Source organism: Scomber scombrus, chromosome 16 (genome assembly GCF_963691925.1).
Source record: "Scomber scombrus chromosome 16, fScoSco1.1, whole genome shotgun sequence".
Lineage (NCBI taxonomy): Eukaryota > Metazoa > Chordata > Actinopteri > Scombriformes > Scombridae > Scomber > Scomber scombrus.
The window spans coordinates 21,526,775-21,546,701 of NC_084985.1; the positions used below are offsets into that span (position 1 = coordinate 21,526,775).

At 42.7% G+C, this 19,927-nt stretch overlaps 2 protein-coding genes across 6 annotated transcripts in view; one reads left to right on the forward strand and one right to left on the reverse strand.

Annotated features, from left to right (window-relative positions):
* LOC133996024 (growth factor receptor-bound protein 10-like) overlaps positions 1-6,250 on the forward strand; it is a 45,420-nt gene extending 39,170 nt beyond the window's left edge. For both annotated transcript variants that reach the window (XM_062435557.1, XM_062435558.1), the window contains one exon: positions 758-6,250. In XM_062435557.1, coding sequence (XP_062291541.1) covers positions 758-904 — 147 coding nt within the window. In that variant the 3' untranslated portion in view covers positions 905-6,250. The remainder of the gene's footprint in view (positions 1-757) is intronic.
* A 3,231-nt stretch (positions 6,251-9,481) lies between these two features.
* The window catches only part of LOC133997001 (triple functional domain protein), a 73,216-nt gene continuing 62,770 nt past the window's right edge, over positions 9,482-19,927 (reverse strand). For 2 of the 4 annotated variants that reach the window (XM_062436537.1, XM_062436536.1), the window contains 21 exons: positions 19,575-19,723; positions 19,399-19,465; positions 19,207-19,310; positions 19,047-19,116; positions 18,870-18,959; positions 18,679-18,771; positions 18,521-18,571; positions 18,273-18,350; positions 17,969-18,160; positions 17,526-17,706; positions 17,119-17,385; positions 16,519-17,027; positions 15,381-15,628; positions 14,986-15,121; positions 14,871-14,898; positions 14,580-14,742; positions 13,539-13,660; positions 13,358-13,436; positions 12,934-13,134; positions 12,689-12,827; positions 9,482-12,219 (listed from right to left, as the gene is read on the reverse strand). In XM_062436537.1, the coding sequence (XP_062292521.1) occupies positions 11,662-12,219; positions 12,689-12,827; positions 12,934-13,134; positions 13,358-13,436; positions 13,539-13,660; positions 14,580-14,742; positions 14,871-14,898; positions 14,986-15,121; positions 15,381-15,628; positions 16,519-17,027; positions 17,119-17,385; positions 17,526-17,706; positions 17,969-18,160; positions 18,273-18,350; positions 18,521-18,571; positions 18,679-18,771; positions 18,870-18,959; positions 19,047-19,116; positions 19,207-19,310; positions 19,399-19,465; positions 19,575-19,723 (3,525 nt within the window). In that variant the 3' untranslated portion in view covers positions 9,482-11,661. Of the gene's footprint in view, positions 12,220-12,688; positions 12,828-12,933; positions 13,135-13,357; positions 13,437-13,538; positions 13,661-14,579; positions 14,743-14,870; positions 14,899-14,985; positions 15,125-15,380; positions 15,629-16,518; positions 17,028-17,118; positions 17,386-17,525; positions 17,707-17,968; positions 18,161-18,272; positions 18,351-18,520; positions 18,572-18,678; positions 18,772-18,869; positions 18,960-19,046; positions 19,117-19,206; positions 19,311-19,398; positions 19,466-19,574; positions 19,724-19,927 lie in introns of all 4 variants that reach the window. The other 2 variants (XM_062436538.1, XM_062436535.1) reach the window with 1 other exon arrangement.

The window sequence follows — 19,927 nt, forward strand, 5'->3', positions numbered from 1 at the left end:
ATTCAGTTGTTCCTCTTCATTGGGATGGTGATATTGGTTTATTTTTTAATGTGTCCCAACTGCTAAACTGCAGTCATAGCCTTGAAGCAAGCTGATTATCACAGGCCTGGGTGCTTTGAGATAACGCAAGTATGCTAACATGCTGACACGCTGATAGCTGATAAAATGTTGACCTCTTCACCAACTTAGTTTAACAGTTGCTAATAGGCACAAAAATCAGCTTGTCCAGTTTTGCAGGTAGTCGGTCATACATTTTAGGCATATTATAATTTTAAGCCCACAATGGTGCCCAAGGAAAAGTCATGGGATCAAAGTTATTGCAATTAATGCTGAGATCAACATGCTTTTTTTTTCTTTTTTTTTTAAGACTGCAAGAAATGTTAACCTCGTGGTGGCGCTAGAGGAAAAGTCAATGGGAAAATGACTTTGGTTTGGGAATGTCTGTACAACATTTTGGGGTTATCCATTATGTAAATGATAGAGATTTCACTAAATAAGTAATGACTTTGACTCATTGATGATGGCAAAAGAAAGGTAAAGTTCTCACCAAAGTCATTAGGACTCATCTTATGGGCAGCATCAGTATATGTATAACATTTAAACCTGATCTATCCAACAGTTGTTGAAATATTTTAGTCTGGATAAAAGTGGTGGACCACAAGTTTTTTCCATTAGTTTACTCTGCTTTCACCTGCCTGATAATAATTGTCATGTGATGTTAACTGTCCTCTCTCCTCCCTTCGACTCCGGTGTGAAGTGTGAAGAAGACGGTGAGGTGTTCTTCAGCCTCGACGACGGCGCCACCAAGTTCACCGACCTGATCCACCTGGTGGAGTTCTACCAGCTCAACAGAGGAGTGCTGCCCTGCAAGCTCAAACACCCCTGCACCGCTGTGGCCTTGTGACACTCCACCCCCCCCTCACCCCCAAACTCCTACACACCCTTTTGCACACTTCTCATCCAGAGATCCCACCCCACCCCCCCGATCTGCCCCTCCCTCACCGATGTAATGAGGTCGAGGAGATAGAGAAAAGTTGAGTCAAGTTTTGGGGATGTTAACAACTCAGCAGGAGCTGGCAGTGGAGGTTTGATTTCTCCAGCATGCCGTGCTTTTCTCCGCCTTACCGCTTTTTGGATGTTTTAATGGGAACCGTGTGGATAGTCCAAACGTTGCAGATTGTGGACCGAGCAGTCGCCCCGACTCCTGCATCGTTCTCATGGAGACTGGGTTGTTTTGTCATTGCCATTTTGACCCTGGTCAGTGTGTAAGAGAGCCGTGTGTGTTATGAAGACACCGTCAGCAGGAGTGCTGCAGGTCTCCCGGATGGAACCCTCCCTCAAAATCCCTCATCATTTCAACTTCCTTATCCTCCAGGCCTGATAAGCTGTGGTGCCCGCCCCACCCTCGCCCTCTCGACGCAAAGTTGTCTGAGGTGGGCGGGGAGCGCCACCCTCTGACTTCCTCATCTATCATCAGGGATGGACAGGAACCTCTCTGGGTCTTATCAAACTCGATCCAGGAGTTTTCTCAACCTGTGCAGTCCAGTCTGGATAAGCTGACACCCTGTCCCCTCCCCCCTAACCGAGCGGACTTGAAGCGGCCTTTCTGCTGCGTCCTGTCCCAAACTCCCCCCGCCCTGGTGCGACCCCGATCCCGTCTCTCCTCCTCCAAACAAGTTCAGAGAAAAGTCAAGAGAGAAAAGAAGAAGAAGCTAAGGGCAAGAGAAGCAGAGCAGTCGCGAGGGTTTGCCGAAAGGACAGAGGAATGTTTATCAGGAAGGCCGTAACAAGCCTCTCTTGTAGAGTTGATTACTTGATGTCATTTTAATGCTGTTTTATTACTGTTGATTCAATGCAGAACTAGTTTTGCACTCCCGGGCGGACAGATGACAGCTGTTCTCTCTAGCTAAATTAAGCTGCCTGCTCTCCGTTCGTCGTCCTCCTCTTCCTCTTCCAACCCCCCTCACCAACCCAAAACCCTCTCCCACCTCCTTCTGAAAAGCATGCATGTGAATTTCCACCAGCTCTGATTGGATTACAGTGGCGTGGGAGCAAAGAGAGTCACGGCTGATTATGCAGTGCCTTTCAGGAAGGTTTGGGAACATCTTGGAACTCTTGTGTGTCTCATACCAACATGACCACACTACCGTTAAAAAAACAAACGAATGTGCTCTGGAACCAGCTGAACGCCTCAAGACTGTGAGGAAGAGGAGGAGGACTGTTAAATAGACTCTTGAAAAAGTGTGTCCACCCCCAAGCTTCTATTTCAATCTTTTTCTAAATCTAAAGGGTTAAATCTGTTGGGCTCACATTCGGTGAATTTTTTTTTTTTGAATGTCATTTTCTTTTCCTAGGTCTGTTCTGAGCTCGCTGCTTGCACATTTTAATGATCCTGGTTTGATATTGAGCTGTTATGTTCGTATTTAGCCCCGAGTGGAAATACTGACCACTGTTCCCTCACTCGAGAAAAGACAAATCAACAAAAAGCACTCCCGTCACATTTTTCTCTTTTTCGTTTTGAAATACGGAAATGAACAAATGACTTGAAATGTGAACTCAGTTGACTGTGATATCAACACACAGTCAAATGAGCTTCACTCGCCTTAAGTGACAATTGTGAGCCTTGTGTATGAAATCGAAAACTCTATTAAAATGCACATACATTTCAGATTTTAAGAGAATGGAACGATAGCAAGAGTGTTAAAGATTATATTAAAGCAATAGTCTGACATTTTGGAGGAAACGCTCGTTCAATTTGTTGTCAAGAGTCAGACGAGAAGACTGATACCGCTCCCATGTCTGTACGCTAAAATGAAGCTACAACCAGTAGCCAGTTAGCTTAGCTTAGCACAGACTAGAAATGGGGTAACGGCTAGTCTGGTTGCATCAAAGGATAACAAAATCCAAACTACAAGCACCTCTAACATCTTTTTAATGTATTTTATATAATAATTTGGGTGTAAAAACAACAATTTGAGGTTTTACTGAGAGTTATGTGTTAGACAATTTCTGTGGTGCTGTGACTTTCTAAGCTAAGCTAACCAGCTGCTGGCTGTACCGTTACATTTAACAAATAATTACAAGAGTGGTAATGATACTGTCTTGGAAAAAAAGCGCATACGCATATTTCCCAAAATGTAGAACTATTTCTTCTAAAGTAAAAATCCACTTGAACAGAATAGAGAAAACAGGTTCTGGCGATGCACTTCACATTTCTGGGCCCATTTTCTTGTTCGGTGCTGTATTTATCTTATTCTTACAGATGAACTGGCTAAAATATCAACAATATAATATCACGTCCAGATATTTCCAGCAGCTGTGAAGGAGTTTGGTAGCACCAGTGGTGAATGTCAGTTTTGGTGTCAGTCAGTCAAAATCAAACAGTAAGGGCTTCTTTCTTAAAACCGCCATTTTGCAACAATCATAGAGACATGAGACAATAGAGACAAAGGAAACCATTTGTACACCAGCAGCGGCTTCAGAATGCATTTCAGCTATCAGGCATTGTCAGTAAGGAGCTGTACTAGTGGTCATGACTTATCTAAGAGTTGAAATGATTTGTCTATTAATTGATCTGTCAATTGACAGAAAGTCAACTATTTTAATAACTTTTATTCTTCAAGCAAACACATCAAAAACTGGATTTCTCCAGCTTTCTTAAATATGAGGATTTACTGCTTTTCCTTCGTACGTTATAGTTAACTGAACATATTTGATATTGGGATGGTTGTAAGGCGAACAAATTTAAAGAAAATTGGGTCGGGCAACTTTTATTATTTTCTGACATTTATATAGACCAAATGATTCATCAATTAATCAGGCAAATAATCAGCATGCAGCTCCAAATCAGTTATTTGGCTAGCTAACCCAGTTTCTTTGCATGTGCTGGTTGTTGAAAAGCATTCTGGGGCATGAATAACTGAAGTGAAAGTAGGTAAAGTAAGTTCTACTTAGATGATACCCAAAAAAAAAAAAAAAAGTTGGGACACTGAACACTATGTTAAAGTCATTATGTGTAGGATTTGAAAATGAGTACCTTTAGTGCCCCCTAGAGGTAGTATCATGACACTGTAGCAGTGTCACTGAGGGAGAATTGGCAACACAACATAGACAACATTCTTTCAAACAGAAAAATCCACACATAGTGGCTTTAACAGATAATCTGAGTGGATTTTGTTTCTCTAAATTTGTCCCTGACTGCCTGGTCATCACCTAAAGGAAGTACCATATCACACTCTTTACAACAGGAAAGGAAGTAAGAGAATAAGATTTTAAGTCCTTTTGTCTTTTCCTGCCCTCTCCTGCTGTCGTGTTACCAGCCAATGAAAAGCTGCAGGCATGTGACATAACACCTGCTCAGGTCTGCAGTAGATTTAGCCACGTCCTCCACCCCTCCCATCCTCGCCTGCACCTCCTTTCTGTGCCAGATTCACAGCGAACAGGGTTAGCACGAGGCAATCGGACTACCTGCCAGACTCCCTCTCTCTCTCTAAGCACTGTCACTTACACACATGCCACTGCCGCCACCGGTCCACCAATCACTTGACTTGACTGACTCACCAGCTCTGCGTTCCACCAATCAGGCCTTTTCTAGTCAGCCAGGGCAGACTCTCCAGGGATTGGATAATGCTTGAATCCCCCGCCCCCCTCTCCCACCTGTGTCCAGCCTGTAAGCTATGACCCTGTGGTGAACAAGTGTGTGTGTGTGTGTGTGTGTGTGTGTGTGTGTGTGTGTGTGGATTGGCTAGACTGTTATATTCACTATTCAGGAATGCTAACTCTGCTGGTTATCATACACACTTGCCTTTTAGAAGCGGTTAGAGGAAGGTTGCTTTTTGGTCGGGTAAAGTCAGGCGATGCCGTCGATTTACAGTATCAGAGGAGACAGGAAAAGGTCGGCTGGAGGTATCCCAGCATTCCCGGTCCTCAGCTGATGTTCTTTCCTGTCTTGTTAGAGAGGGATGTGAAGCCACGTCGCTATGGGTCAGAGAGGACGATTCACCGTCCTCTCCTCCTCCCTCCATTTTTAATCACTGTGCTACAATGCAATCCTATACACAAGTCAAAGTATATGAATATACCAGTATACAGTATCATTTGTTTTCTAAGTATGTGAAGCTATGGAAAAGACGTAGATCTAACACTGTACCTAGGTCACAGATCACTATGTATGGGGCGTTATGCTTTTGCTCATAACTCCGTGTAAAATGAAGAATGATTTATTTTGTCCTTTTTTTCATTATTTGATTGTGTGTATATTGACATTATTGTGTATTTTCTTTCGTTTGCCACAAAATGACCTTTTATATATATATACATACATATATATATAAAAAAGAATATACCACCGTATATACAGTATTAAATTAAGCTGTTTTTTTGTTTTTTTTAATTTTAAGAGATCAAACTGGATTTTTGGTATGTGTCAAATATCTAAACATCAGTTGTATGTATAAGCTGACAGGCTGTCAGAGTCTTCAACTCTGCCAGCATCCAATTCCAATGCCATTTTGTTTAAAACCACATATTTTGAATATCCCCTCTCTCTCTCTATCTGTTTGTCATGTCGATTTCAAGACAACACTCCAGTTAAAGTTTGGACATTAACCTTACACACACACACACCAGTGGTTTTTCATGGAGAGCACACACACACACCAACGCTTAACCCTTGGGGATATTCTTAGCAGCTTTCGACACTTTGTACACCTTTCATTACAAGTAGTGCAATTATACGCCGTAGCTCTAGAGGATTGTGCATTTTGTTTTCTTTAACTTAAGCCTATTCTTGCAGCAGGTGCCTCTTGTTTCTGAACAGTAACAAGTCGTTAGTTGCCACCCGTCCACTCACCGCGTTCATTAACGGTTAGCTGTGACTGTGAAACATAATCCTACTGGAACTAAATCCTAATGTCAGGTCATCATCGCGTACAAGTCCCATCGACATTGGTGACTCACAGTGCGGGTGCGAGTGAAACTGACTCCATGTTTTTTTTCTTTGGGTTGAAGTCATCATAAGCTTAAGTCAAATAAACCTTTCAGGGAAAGAAAAATAAAAAATAAAAGCAAATGAACATTAATCTTTTTTTTTTTTTTCTTCAGATAACCCTACTGTGCTTTGCTTCATTCTGTAATCGTCTGTACGGCTCCTGGATCTCCATTGTATCCTGTTCAGGTATTTTTGTACAAATAAGGGACTGATATATTCTCTGTTTATTGGAAATTAGAATAAAAGACAACATTGCTATAAACCAAACGGCTGGCCTGGTGATGTGTTTTTCTCCTGATTTTTTGGTGATAAGAAAAAAAACGACAAAACCAGCTTCTGAGGGATGGAGTGTCCTAATGAAGTGTCCCAATAAACTAGCATGTATAATATTAGCACCCTTAGATGCAATTTAATAAGACATTTTGAGAAACAAGCTTTATTCGACATATGTGACTGCTGGATGTCATTAAATTTCATCTAAGGGAGCTACAGTGTGCAAACCTTCATCTTTATGTTTTCCATTGTTTCTTTGGTTTTGCACATGTTTGAAGTTTGTTGGATGTGCACATCTAAAACACTTTTTAATACCAGGACTCTAAAATTGAGGCAGCTAAATTGGATTTAGCCATCATTATAGGGTAGGTTCATACTTTTTCAAATTTCTAAAACAATCAGGAACCCAAATGAACACTGAAGAGGTTTTGTTCACTGTAATCATCCCTCCTGTTCATACTGACCAGTAGAAGCTCCCCTCCAAATGTGCTTACAATATAAGTGATAGGGGTCAAAAACCACAGTTATCTTTTTGGGTAAAAACATATTTCAAAGTTTATCTGAAGATACGTTTTCTGTAGTTTGAGTTAGTCAAATAAAGTCGATGTCTTCCACAGTTAGTCTTTTAGTAGCTCATTTCAATGTTTGTGACTCAACAGTGTTTTCCAGTTGAGCTGCAGTGGAAGGAGTCCAACAAAAAGAAGGAATTTGGCACTAAAAAGACTGGAGCTTTGAAAGACATGGCCTTGATTTGACTGATTCGGACAGCTGAAACCTCACAGTAGCTTCAAATAAATGTTTAAATGCACTCTTTTCCAGAAGGACTGTAGATTTTGGCCTCAATCACTTACATTGTACAAACAGTGGTCCTACTGGGTATAGGTATTTTTGGTGTACTGTTAATTCACTTAATCATATCATATTCAAAACCTGCAAGCTGGTTCAGGCAGATAACACTTGAATGCGTTATTTAAAACAACCTGCACTCATTTTTTGGGGTTAGGGGTTAGGGTCATTATAGTTGAGTCTTGGAGCTGAATTGTTTTTTGAAAAAAATGCAAATCTGGCGTCATGTAATTTAGTGATTTGACATCTGTTAGTGTGGAAGATCAGCCTTGTAATATAAAAGTGTTCTTTGAGTTGATTGCATTGGCTGATTAACCACAAAAGGGCCTCTAGCTAGGGGTTAAAATGAGTTTGTGGTCCTCTGTGTAGGTATGTCTGGTAGTCATGAAATGTTATTTGGACAGACTGGCTTGAGATCTACTGCTGAAGCAGAAGATTTTGTCTGTTCCAGTACACAGACTGTTCGCACTTGTCATCAAACCTGAGAAATGACTTTGTACTCCGGCCAAAGGGAAGATCTGGTGCATTTCCCTTACGTGTCAGGCTGCAGTTGAGGAAGCAGCTGGTAATAAAAACAAGGCAAACAACTGTTTTAATCAGAGTCAGCCTGCCACAGTTAATACAAGTTACACTTTCTGAGGAGAAGTCTGAAAAGCCAAACACATTACTCACTATACACAACCAGAAGCTGGAAAAAAATAACTGATGTCACTGTTTGGGTCAGTTAATGTGTGTCTTCTTACCTGCACGGGAACACAAGAAATCCAATCGACCTGTCCACACTGAGACACCTGAAGGAGTGACTTCAAATTGGAAAACAAACACTGACTCAAATAGACCTAAGGAATGCCAGAAAGTTAAGGTAAGACTTTAGAGAAATGAGCCTTAACCTTACAACTGTACCTTCAGAATCTGACACTTAAGAAAATGACCCTATTATGCACATTAAATCTCATGAAGTCATCATCTCTGAGGCCTGAAAAGCAGCCTTTCCTCTCACTATGAACAAAGAGCCACTTGAGGGCACTGCAGACTGTATTTCTGATTAGGACCAAAACACTTGATCTTTTTTTAATGTTACTTTTGAAAGTTACTGCAACATTTCAGTCTTTTTCCTTTAATACCAATCATCCAACATCAGTCACTGAGAATTAAAACAATCTAATAATGATTTTGAAGAATAAACGCATGATGACGCCCTAACTTTGATTATCAAAGAAAACTGACCAAGATACAAACAGATGACAATTTAAAGGACAAACCTGAATAAATTAATGGAGAAACATATTGATGGCATGTTTCCATACAGGAAATGAGGGGTTAATGAATAGTTTGACCCTTGCAGTCACCAGATCTCAACCCAACTGAACAACTACTGTGTGTTAGAAGAACAGGGAATGTCTTTTGCAAGAAAGTTGTTCATCTCTTCAGTGGAGTTCAGAGATTGTAGAATCACAAAGTGCAATGAAGCCGTTGAGCGGCTCGTGGTGGAACAACACATGACTGAAGCACTTCATGTTGTTTCCTTTGATCTGTCACCCACATGTACAGAGTAGAAGATTTTACAGTGAAATAAACCTCTCAGTGCTTTCTGGTGGACAGACTCCGTAATGCAAACACTGTTTCAAAATGACTTCAATCTTATCTTTATTATGTCTGTACTACAATAGCCTATCTGGTTGTGTATTTGCCAACACAGATACTGAGATACTCATAGATGGTTAATGGTTAAAGAGTTCAAACCATACATGCACTTCAACAGTTTTAATTGCTTTTTGTTTTTGTTTATCTTTATCCCCTCAGCCCTAAACTAAGGCACACATAAAAAGTGTACGTGCAATAGTGAACTGTGTAAAATGAAAATATTTAGTTATACAATCTAAAAGAGATGGTTGTAGATTGATTCCAAACAATTAAACATGTTGGTTGTTGTAGAGATGCTGTAGGGAGTACAATGTTGTTGATGTTCATTAATGGCGTAGAAGGCAGTGATAGATCAATAATTCTGCAGGGCTGATATATCAGCTGCTATTGGTTTATTGACATTAAATCAATATCAGCATATGAATCAGCTGGTAAGTACTAAGAAGTTGTGCTGAAATAGAGAAAAACATACAGAATGTTTGACACTATTAAAGAAGTGTTTGCATTAGTTTGTCCACCAGAGGGCGCTGACAAGTCCCACAAAGTAGCTACAATCCTACAGTTGCTTCATTGACATTTATCTGTTTCTTCCACAATTCTGAAACTTCATAAAGGGAAACTGCCTGATCTACCTTTTTATCAATCATTTTAGCTTTCATTAAAATGAGCGTCATATAGCTGTTCAAATAATAAAAACACAAAATAAAGACTTAAACAAAACCCCAAACATAATCTGAAACCGGGTCAATGTGTTCATGACGTTTAATTTTCAAATAACTGATGGCAAAATGAAAATATTTACAAGAGAAAATGTGTATGATCTGTACAAAGAAATATACATGCAAAGATAAAAAACAAATAGCAAACATGTAAAAATCATGAAACAAATAAAACTGACAAAACGCATGACAAAAAAAAAAAAAAGACAAACAACGAAGAACAAAACCTAAACTGAGGTATCCAGTTCAAGTTTTCCTTGTTTTTAACGGCCTTTGCGCACCTTTTAAAATAAATAAAAAGGTAACAGAGGACTGCTTTCTGTTTGTGGCAGAGAAAGTGTGAACATGATACTTCCTAACCCTGTAAGGATTAATTAGTACTTGATGGTGGTTACACTCTCTAATCAAATAAAACATCACTGGTTGGTTAGTTGCTGTTTTTTGGGGACGATGTCTCTAAGGAACAGGGATTTATCAAAGACATTTTGGCAATATGTGTCTGTACATAAAGTTAAACACCATTTATCAAATGATGTATGTAAAACTCCTCAAATTAAACTGCAAAATGCTCCATTCTTAGTGAATAACAATAGGAATTTCTCTCTTTTAATCTCCTGCCTTTATAATAAAGGGTACAGGAGATGAAATAAACTAACCATGTTCTTTTAAACGTAGTGTTTTAACAAATGTAAACAATGATTTCACATGGCCATTTTGTATCTAACTCAAGTGACACAGAATCACAATAAATTTTTTTTAATTAAGTACTATAAAGCTAGATTAACTTTGGTGTACCAATACTACGTAGGCATACTGTACAAAAAGTGTTAAATAATATTTGATGATTGCAGATTGTGACCTCTAACGCTGGCCTGGAAGTCAGAACACTCAAAAGATCAAATAAACACAAACTACCAGCAGTGCTTGCAGTACCAAGTACATGCTTTTCTCTAGATTTATTACAGATACAACAGATGTCTTCATAAATAGTTGCATAAAATGTTAAAGCCGCAACATTGCACATGATAATCAAACATAACATACAATGAGTGCATTTACAGTAATTTGTCTTCCTCTGCCTCCACATTCACTCCCACCTGACTGGCAGCAGGCTGCCGCCACCGCCGAGGCTTCGACAGTCGCTCGTCCTGCCGTCCGACCGCAGGACTCAGGCGTGAATGTGAGGGGGGGAGAAGGCAGTTGAAGTCTATATACAAGGTAAGGCTTAAACATCTCATATCTGCGCAAACACAAGTTTTTGTTCTAAGAAAAGCAAACGATGAAATGTCTATTGTTTCTTCTCAGATTGGACAGTGCAGCATTGTTACTTGCGACAAGATCATCATGGTATCTTTAGATTAGGTACGTTATGTAAGCGCAGCAGTCAAAAAGCTCTGATCGCACGTATAAATGTCTCAATAGAAGCTCGGTCACTGTCTCCAGGGTTGGTGGGTGGTGTCCAAAAGTAGCACAGCAACTTTCAACTGATGAGCGGTTTTCTACAACTTTTTTTTTTTCTATTTTCTTGGAAACGTAGAGACACTTTTTTCTCCTTTCTAAACATTGTTTCTATAAGAAAGGGGAGCTTCTCAAAAGTGTTTGAGTTACAGTTTAGTGTAAAAGAGCAAAAACACACAATGTCTCTGTCCCTCTCTAGCCACAGGAGGGGAGGGCAGTTTGCTCTCGGCACTATCACGAGCTTCGTTGGCATCACTTTCTTCTGAAAGCTCTGCGTCTGTGCAGTGGCGTCAAGGCTCGATCAACTGGCTCTTCTGATCGGCTTGAACTCTCGCAAAGGAAAATAAATAACTTCTTTTTTTTCTTTTTTTTTTAGATTTTTGTTTACTTAACTACAAAATCTGTTTTGAGTGGAAACCAGCAAGCAGCAGTAGACAAGGGCATCCATTAATTTACTTGATTGGTGAGAACTCTGTTCTCTGGGGCTCTGATTGGCCGAAGACCTCCAAAGGGTCTCAATGTAATTGGTGAAAGGACTACAGGACTTTTGTAAATAAACATTCTGTGAAAGAGGATGAGATCAGCATTCGTTATTTCTCCTTCCTTTTTTAGATCTAGGCCATCAAGCAGCTCAGTTCCAGAGGAGCCTGCAGCCCTCACAGCTCCAGCACTGCACAACCGGGTCAGGTTGGTGACAGTGGAGGCTGAGAGTTGTGAAGCTCCTCTCAGGCCTCAAACTCGGGGCTGCAGGCGACTTTGGATGAAGCTCCTGACTCCTCCGATGGGCCGGGCGTCAGTCTGATGTTTCCTCCTGTCTATGAAGGAGATGAGGCGGGAGGTGTCCAGGCAGCACTCTGCTCTGGCCCGGCTGTCAGCCAGGCCGACCTGCAGCCACGGCTCCTGAAGGCAGAGCCCGGCCGGAGGCCTCCTGCTAGGGTCGGTCCTCAGAAGCAGGCACACGAAGTCCCGGGCGGCCTGGCTGACACCCTGGAAGTAATCCTTAGGGAAGCTGAAGTCCAGCCGGCAGATGTTCAGGCAGGTCTCCTCTGCACTCTCGTCGAGGAAGGGGGAGGCGCCGCTCAGCAGCACATAGGTCACCACGCCCAGGCTCCACAGGTCAGAGGTCAGTGACACCGGCTCTGCTAGGACCAACTCTGGGGAGGCGAACTCCGGACTGCCCAGCAGAGGATGGATGTAGTGGGCACTGTTGAGTTGGACAGCATCACCAAAGTCTGTGAGTTTGACCGTTGGCTGGCCGCTGGAGTCGTGGGTCACCAGCAGGTTCTCAGGCTGAGGAGAGAATACAGACTCACTATTAGTCCTGTGACTCTTTTCTTATTCATTTATTCAGTCCAACATTACAGGTGTCTATCATAAATAGAGTAAATTCATTTGTTTTCGCAGATGAAACATCCTCATGGAAAGATCCAACTGCAAGTAGATTTGTTTTGAGGCTGCAGAAACATGAAATTCTTGAGAAAAGGTGAGTTTTGTGAGCATTTGGAAAAGAACAGTCATAGCAGAGGCACTTTTACTGTGTGCAGGGGAAGATGTTTGGCATCAAACTAGTCTATAACAACATTTTGAAACTTTTGCTACCTTGAACCTGTGCAGTACAGTGTATGATGCGCCCCCCCCCAATTTTACAGGTATGCTTGTGTTCAGACAACTGTGTAAGGCTCAGCTTTTTAATGTTTTCCTGGGCTGCTACATGTGTTGTAATGAAACAAAGTGGAAACATTAAGGTAAAACTACTTACTTTAATGTCCAGGTGTACTATCCTGGAGTTGTGCAGGTAATGTAAAGCTTCTAAAACGTCCCGCAGGTAGCAGGCCACTTTATCCTCTGTCAGATTCCCCCAGCTCACGATGTAGTCAAGCAGACGGCCTTGATCAACCCTGAGACACACAAAGTAAAACATCTCATGGAGGAATTATCATATCTTGTATGTATGTGTGTGCGTGGATTCCCAAAGTGTTCATGTTCTTTCAGCTCTGTACTCACATCTCCAGGACTAGGGCGTAGCTGCTGGAGGTTTCATACGTGTCTAACAGGATGACTATGTGGGGATGTTGGAGCCTCTGGAGCAGATTGAGTTCCTGAGTCACCCTGTCCCTTCTCATCAGTTTCTTGTTCACCTGTTTGACTGCCACCGAACGTTTGGTGCCCCGGTGGTCACAGCGTTTGACGACAGAGAAACGACCCCTGGTGGTGAGGTGAGAAAGGACAGTCATTCTCACATTAACATTTTCATAATGGGAGTTTTTGGTCATTTATATACAATTCATGTGACTCCCCATAAACAATCTGTTCTGTTTTTTTTTTACATTTAACAAATCAGATTAACTTAGTTCAGTGATATCGGCAAGAAAACGCCAAAATTGTTGGACACCGGTCTAAACATGGAGATACTATTGAGACTGTTTACCTTCCCAGTTCAACCACTTCAGTGTAGTGAGACTCAAAGTTGTCTTTCCAGCTCACTCGGACACCATCAGTGGAAACAGCTGAGACAAAGAGAACCCAGTTACAACTAGTACCAGCATTATCAGATAATCTGTGTGCCAGAAGTGATCCTGTAATAATCTGTTCAGTATCTGTACTCTCACCCAACACTCTCAGGCTAGCCGATGATGTAACGCTGCCCAGCTCGTTGGTCGCAACACAAGTGTACACGCCATCGTCGTCAGGCGCTACGCCGATGATCCGCAGGGTTGCTTCACCCGTATCACTGAAACAAACATACGAGAACTGTAGGTTTACGTCTGCTCTGATTAATTTTTAAAAAGACATTCGAGGGTCAAAACATAGCAAAAACATGACTCAGTCTCCTAAGCAGCGTTGGCCATTTCTGAATATTTCACAGCTCTAGAAGAAATGTCCACGAAGATAGGTCCGTCACGATAAGTATTTTTTAGTTGAACGATATATTGTCTGAGAAAAAATAGTTGCGATAAACGATATTATTGTCATTTGAAGACCATTTTATACCACTAATATAATCATGGAGGCAACTACTTGCTTAGCCAATGTGACATGAACAGCCTCTTAAGAATAGTGTGAAGTGTGGCAATATTGAGGTCAAAAAATGATCAAGGTGATGATGTTGATAATTATGTTTAGGGCCCGACCAATACTGGATTTTTATGGGCAGATACTGACATTAGGGAATAAAAATAAAAAAATCCGATACTTATATATAGTCCAGTACACAGAACACTTTCCCCCCCCAAATGTGGTCACCAAACACTTGTGACAAAGATATGTAATGGAGGAAGTGATACAGTTTAAGAATAAATTAAAAATGACATGTGCTCTGAAACATTATACTTCACTGGGAGTTTAATATGTACATATCATAATATGTACATATTAAACTTGAATTAGGAAAAAGGATTAAATGGAAAACATAAAATACTGCCTTAAAAAAAAATTAAAAAACATTGGCACCTATTGGACGGTATAAACACTGATACTGATATATCTGAGATAGGCCAATATCAGTTGATAATATTGGTTCGGGCTCTAATTATGTAATTGTACAAGTCAATAACATAATTATTGTGATAGGCCTACATGTAGAATATTGTTTTTCTGTAATTCCCCCAAAGTTACATTTGTGCAGTGACACTGTGACTCTGTTCTCTTACCTGTAGGCGATGCTGAAGTGTCCGTTGTTTGTGAGGTTGCTCTGGTTGGGTCCCTTCCAGGTGACCGTGGCCCGGGGCCGACCACAGACCTTACACCTGAGGGTTACGCTTTCTCCGTTGTCACACGTCACATCGCTCAGAGGGACAAGAAACTCGGGAGGAACTGCAGGGAAGCAGAGGTGAGATGATCTTGACTGAGGCTTTCAAAACTCAGCAATAACTAGTAAACTGTTAAATAATGCTTTTGGTAAATGGTGTGGAAATCTGCCAATCATATAAAATGACACTTACCATCATAGATGTAGTTTGGATTTAGAAGCTGGAAAGGAAGAGAAAATTGGATAAGTTCCAAACCTTTGACTTAAAATCTGCACCAGAGTTTCCTGAGGTGTTCTGACGGAATCACCTTTACAGAAACTTTATTGGCCAGGCCTTCTCTGGACTTCCTGTAACCGTTTTCCAGCTTGGTCTCCTTCTTTGCTTCCTTCTCCTTTTTCTCAGACTTCTTACGGATGCGCAGGGTTGTATGCCAGGAAGATTTCCTACTGGGACAAAAAAAAGATGGTTCAAGTCAAATCAAACTGTTTATTTACACCAGTGAGTGAGAGAGCATGCTTTTAGCTTTGACTGCCAAAACATGGAAACACTTCAGAAAAACCACACAGTGCATCTTCAATTACCAACCCCTAATGTGGATAAATGTCAGACTACAAAACTACAGTTTGGCAGATAATACATTAAAAAACATCTGAACAAAATAAGAAATTAAACTTATGCATAAACTATTTCCAGAGCTCTTACTTGATGGATCCCTCGGGGCAATCGGGGACAATGGCCGAGGTGTGTCCGAGCACAAATCCGGGGATCCAGCCCTCGGCGGCGGGGCCCTGCTCGGTAGCCGCCCTGAACACCAGGAACATGTTTTGCTGGTTGCTGGCCAAGATCTGGACCACCTCACCCTGAAGGACGCTGATCTCATCCTCCTTCAAAGCCAGGTAGTCCTGGGTCACCAACATGGTGGATACGCTACTGCTGCTGCTACTTTCACTCTGCGCCAAAAAGGGAAGAAGCAGGAAATGTTAAGTACGAGCTTGAATGGCAGGAAAATCTTAAAAATTATGGCTTAACTTTGGCAAGAAATCAACTTTCATATCAAACTGATTTTAAATTGCCACTATGCTCAAATATCATTAGAAAAAATATACGTCTACTACGTTTGATGAGGAAAAAGTGAGAAGAATGACAGAAAAGCCCAAAAGCAGTAGAAAACCCCAGAGGATAAACCCTGGGAATAGATGATTGTTTACTGTCCGCTTGATAGAGTCTTCAGAAAGGATTAGAGTAAAAGTGCAAGAAAGACACAAAAACAGGATTCATTATTTTCCTCTCGAGGGGGAAAAACAGAAGTGGATGAAGAAAGGCAGGGATTAAGATGATTTCCCATTTCACTCGTCTTTGCTCTGCAGCTCAAAGACTAGAGGAGGAACGTTAGGTTGAATGAGAGGATCTGTCGAGTACGTTTGCAGGCGAAACTACAAACGTCGGAGGTTAGTTGCAGAAAGAAGTACATTTCAGACCACACCATGAAGAGAACAGCAGGAGGTGAAAGACGGCCAAGAGCAAGTCAGGTGTTAGTATAAGCTTTGTTAGAGTTAAGACATCGAGAGACAGCCTTGAAACAGCGAATCACTTAAGAGTTGGACAAGCTCCACTAGAAAAGTTTAGAACCGGAAAAAACATGTCGGCAAAAGTCGCCGGAGATGTAAGTGTCTTCAGAGAAATTGTCTAAGCTAGAGAAGATGATGTTGAAGAGCAGTGAAAGTTGTCAGAGATGCATAGTAGTGGACAGATTAGTAGTGCTGGCTGCAGCGGGACAGACCAGGCCTCCTCTGTCTCAGTGTTAGTCTGAGCAGCGCAGGGCAGCAGGTAAGAGTCTTACCCCGTTACTCTGGGTGGACTGGATGGACTGCTCGCTGGCCGATGAGCACGTACTCATGCGGTCAGCCTCCTTGCTGTGTGTGGAGTGTCTGTGGGTTTGGCTTTGGCTCCCAGATCCAGAGCCAGTCTGGATCTGGTTCGAGTTCTGACGCACCGGAGACTCTCCTGCTTCCCCCGGGAAGGTGAACGAGCCAGGCCGGCTGGCTGGAGAGCCCGGCATTGAGCTCCAGAATCCAGACCCTGACTTCTGGCCAGGGCTGGGAGGGGGAGGAGGGAGGATGTCCTTGCCAAAAGCGGGAGTGGCCTGGGGGGGCGCCATAGGGGACACGGCTCCAGGCCGTGGTTTTGATGTGGGTGTGGAGGGCAGAGGCCCGACTGTGGCGCGGGGAATAGGGGCTACAGCGCTGGCAGGGGTCTGTGCTTGGTCTTCTGGGGTCTGGATGGGACGCTTGCCCTGCGGGCTACCCCCTGGAGGGAGCAGGGGAGGAGGGACAGGACGAGGGGACGAACCTGGATCACAAGTGAGCAAAAACTCACACCTCAGTCACATCTTTCATTTTGCCAACAGAGCACGTAGTTTACACACAAAGACGTTTCATACCTGACATCTTGTTGGGGCCGTCGGGGTCGGCCCCGGGGTTGTGGCGGAGGGGCTGGGGCAGACGGGAAGGCTGGGGGATCCTGGATGGTCGACGTGAACTGCCCTGGGGCCCTGTAGGGATGGCACTACCCTGGGAGTTTCCACCGCCGACACCAGCGGGTACACTGGACCCACTGCTGCCTCCACCTGGAGCTCCCACGCTGGGCGCGCATGACCCACCGCTCGCCCCCACATGGTTCCTCTGATACTCGATTGGTGAGGTCAGAGCTGTAAGGAAGAGGAAGAGTGAGTCATGTGGTGAAGTGTTCCTTCTATAAAACATGTCTTCTGTTTGTGTGTGTGTGTGTGTGTGTGTGTGTGTGTGTGTGTGTGTGTGTGTGTGTGTGTGTGTGTTTGTGTCAGCCTACCGTTGAGGAAGTTGCGTTGGCTCTCTAGTATCTGGCTGATCTGAAGGGTCCAGACCTCACGCACCCCTGGGTGGGAAGAGTGAAGCACGAAGGACTCCACGGCACCGTTTGTTGACCGAGAGGTGAGAGTGAACTTACAGGGGTCGCCTTCCACGCACTCCTCCAGACCCAAAGAGCTTACCTGAGACAGAATAAAGGGAGGTGTTTAGGGCAGTTTGGGGTTTAATTGCTGTGGTAACGACTAACTTACCTTCATTTATCAATCATTTCTTAAATTTACTACATATTTAAAAACCTACTTAGAAAAAAAGTGCATGTCTAATACAAACGATACAAACGTACAAATTGAGTCTTTTTACAGATTGGCCACAAGATGGTGCTGTGAGCCTTTACCTGACAACTTGGCGGTCTAAAAATGTAATCTCTTCACTTGCATCTCTTACCTTGATGCTGTTCTTGTAGAGGAAGCCGGGCAGGGAGAAGCCTTTCTTCTTGTCGAGGGGCTCGCTGAAGATGAGCATCTGCTCGAAGAGGAAGACTCTCCTCTCCTTCATCCGGCCGAGCAGACTGCCCTCTGGGTCGCACACCATGAACGTATCCTGCAGCAGAAGGCGCCCCTGAGCCACAATCTTCCCCTGGAGAGGAGGAAGATGATGGAAAATGATAAGAGGTCAAGTTCGCATTAACAGGATAACATGGTGTCGAATGAATCGTTACTTTTCGTCACAATTCAATATAATTTCTTACATCGAATCCCTGAAGACGGCCCACATTCATCATATCGTTGCACCTCTTCGGGACGATGCACATGACCTCCACTGCTTTCTATAAGGGTCACAAATAATCAAAAGGTTAATGGGACTGTTGAACATGATTGGCTTGATTTTGAGGTGTATCTTTCGTCTTTATTGATGTTTCAATTTATTTATTTTTTTCTGAAGAGCCACAAAGTTTCATTGTGTTCTAACAGCGACGATAAAGATCTCTTGTCTTACCTCCAACTCCATCGACTCCAGCCCAGCCTTTTTAGAGTGTTTCAGGAAATCCTATAACAGAAAAAAGCAATATTAACTCAACGGTTTCAGGTGTTCACATCATGAGGGAGGTGTAGCTGGAGCTCTGGCACCCCCTGCTGTATTTATAGCAGACCTACCTTCAGCAGCAGCTGGTACTTCATGATCCTTTGGACGGGCTTGATGAGCAAGTCTGTGATCTGTAGTCTGTGGTTGAGCCGCTGCTTCAGGTCCTATACAGAGTCAAAGGTCAGAGGTCATTGAGAAGGCTTTTCAGGCAACAGCTGTGCGTCTCATAATGTTTGATTTTCTTAAATAAATTGGCCCGTACCTCAAAGTAGGTGTCGATGTACTCTGAGACGATGTGCTCTGATTTGGGCTTGTTTTGACAGTACACTACGTACATGTTTAGTCTCCGTTCCTGGATGCAAAAAACACACACGATTACAAGATGATCAAATGTATACAAGTGTAACAAAGGCAGAAGTTCATACCACTGAGGACAAACCTGTTTGAGAAAGAGTGGTCCCAGTCTGTCAGGGTCCTCCAAACATTTCTCACACTCCCCGAGGAAGAAACTGAACAAAAAAGAGAGACGAGATAGGAGGAAGTGAGCCAGTGAATCTGAGCTGAGAAAGCTCCATATTGTCTACATGTGAGTCACCTACTCTTTGTGCCAGTCGTAGATTTGATGGATGTTGCCGAACACGATCTTGTCTTTCCCCTTCATATCGTCGGGGACGCCCTCCTCCTTCATCCTGCTCATGTAGCCCTGAAGATTGACACAGATATATTTATTAACACAGATTTACAACAGGTGGTCTGCAAGCGCTTTCTGTGCAGACAGAGCATCAACTCACCTCCACCACAAGGCCCAGATCTCTGACGTAATCTCTCTCCGTCTCCACCAGCTCCAGCAGAATGTAACTACAGCAACAGAAAAAAAAAAACAGGCACGTGACTAAAATTCAAGGGGAAACAAAGTTCAAATCCACTAGTTTATGTGTCTGATGGAGATGAAGGAAGTGGAACATACTGTCTCTTCTTGAGGATGCTGGTCCTGCGTTCATCCATCTCTTCAATGGGGGACGAGGAGGAGAGGAGGGAGTTGTCGGAGGGGTTGAAGGAGGGGGAGCTGCTGTCTCCTTGTTCTACTGAAAGTGAGCTGGGTCTGTCTTCCAGGGCCTGGAACATGGAGAAGAAGAAGAAATGAAAGTGTGAGAAATATAGTGCAAAAAAAGGAAAAAAGTTTAATGTTTTAAATTGTGTTGATTGAGCTAGTTCATTTTGGTGATACACAGTATGAAGAGATATCATATTCAATATAAATTCACAGCTTTAGGCAGTCAGCTGATACCATCTACACAGAACTAGACAGGGTTTTGTTCA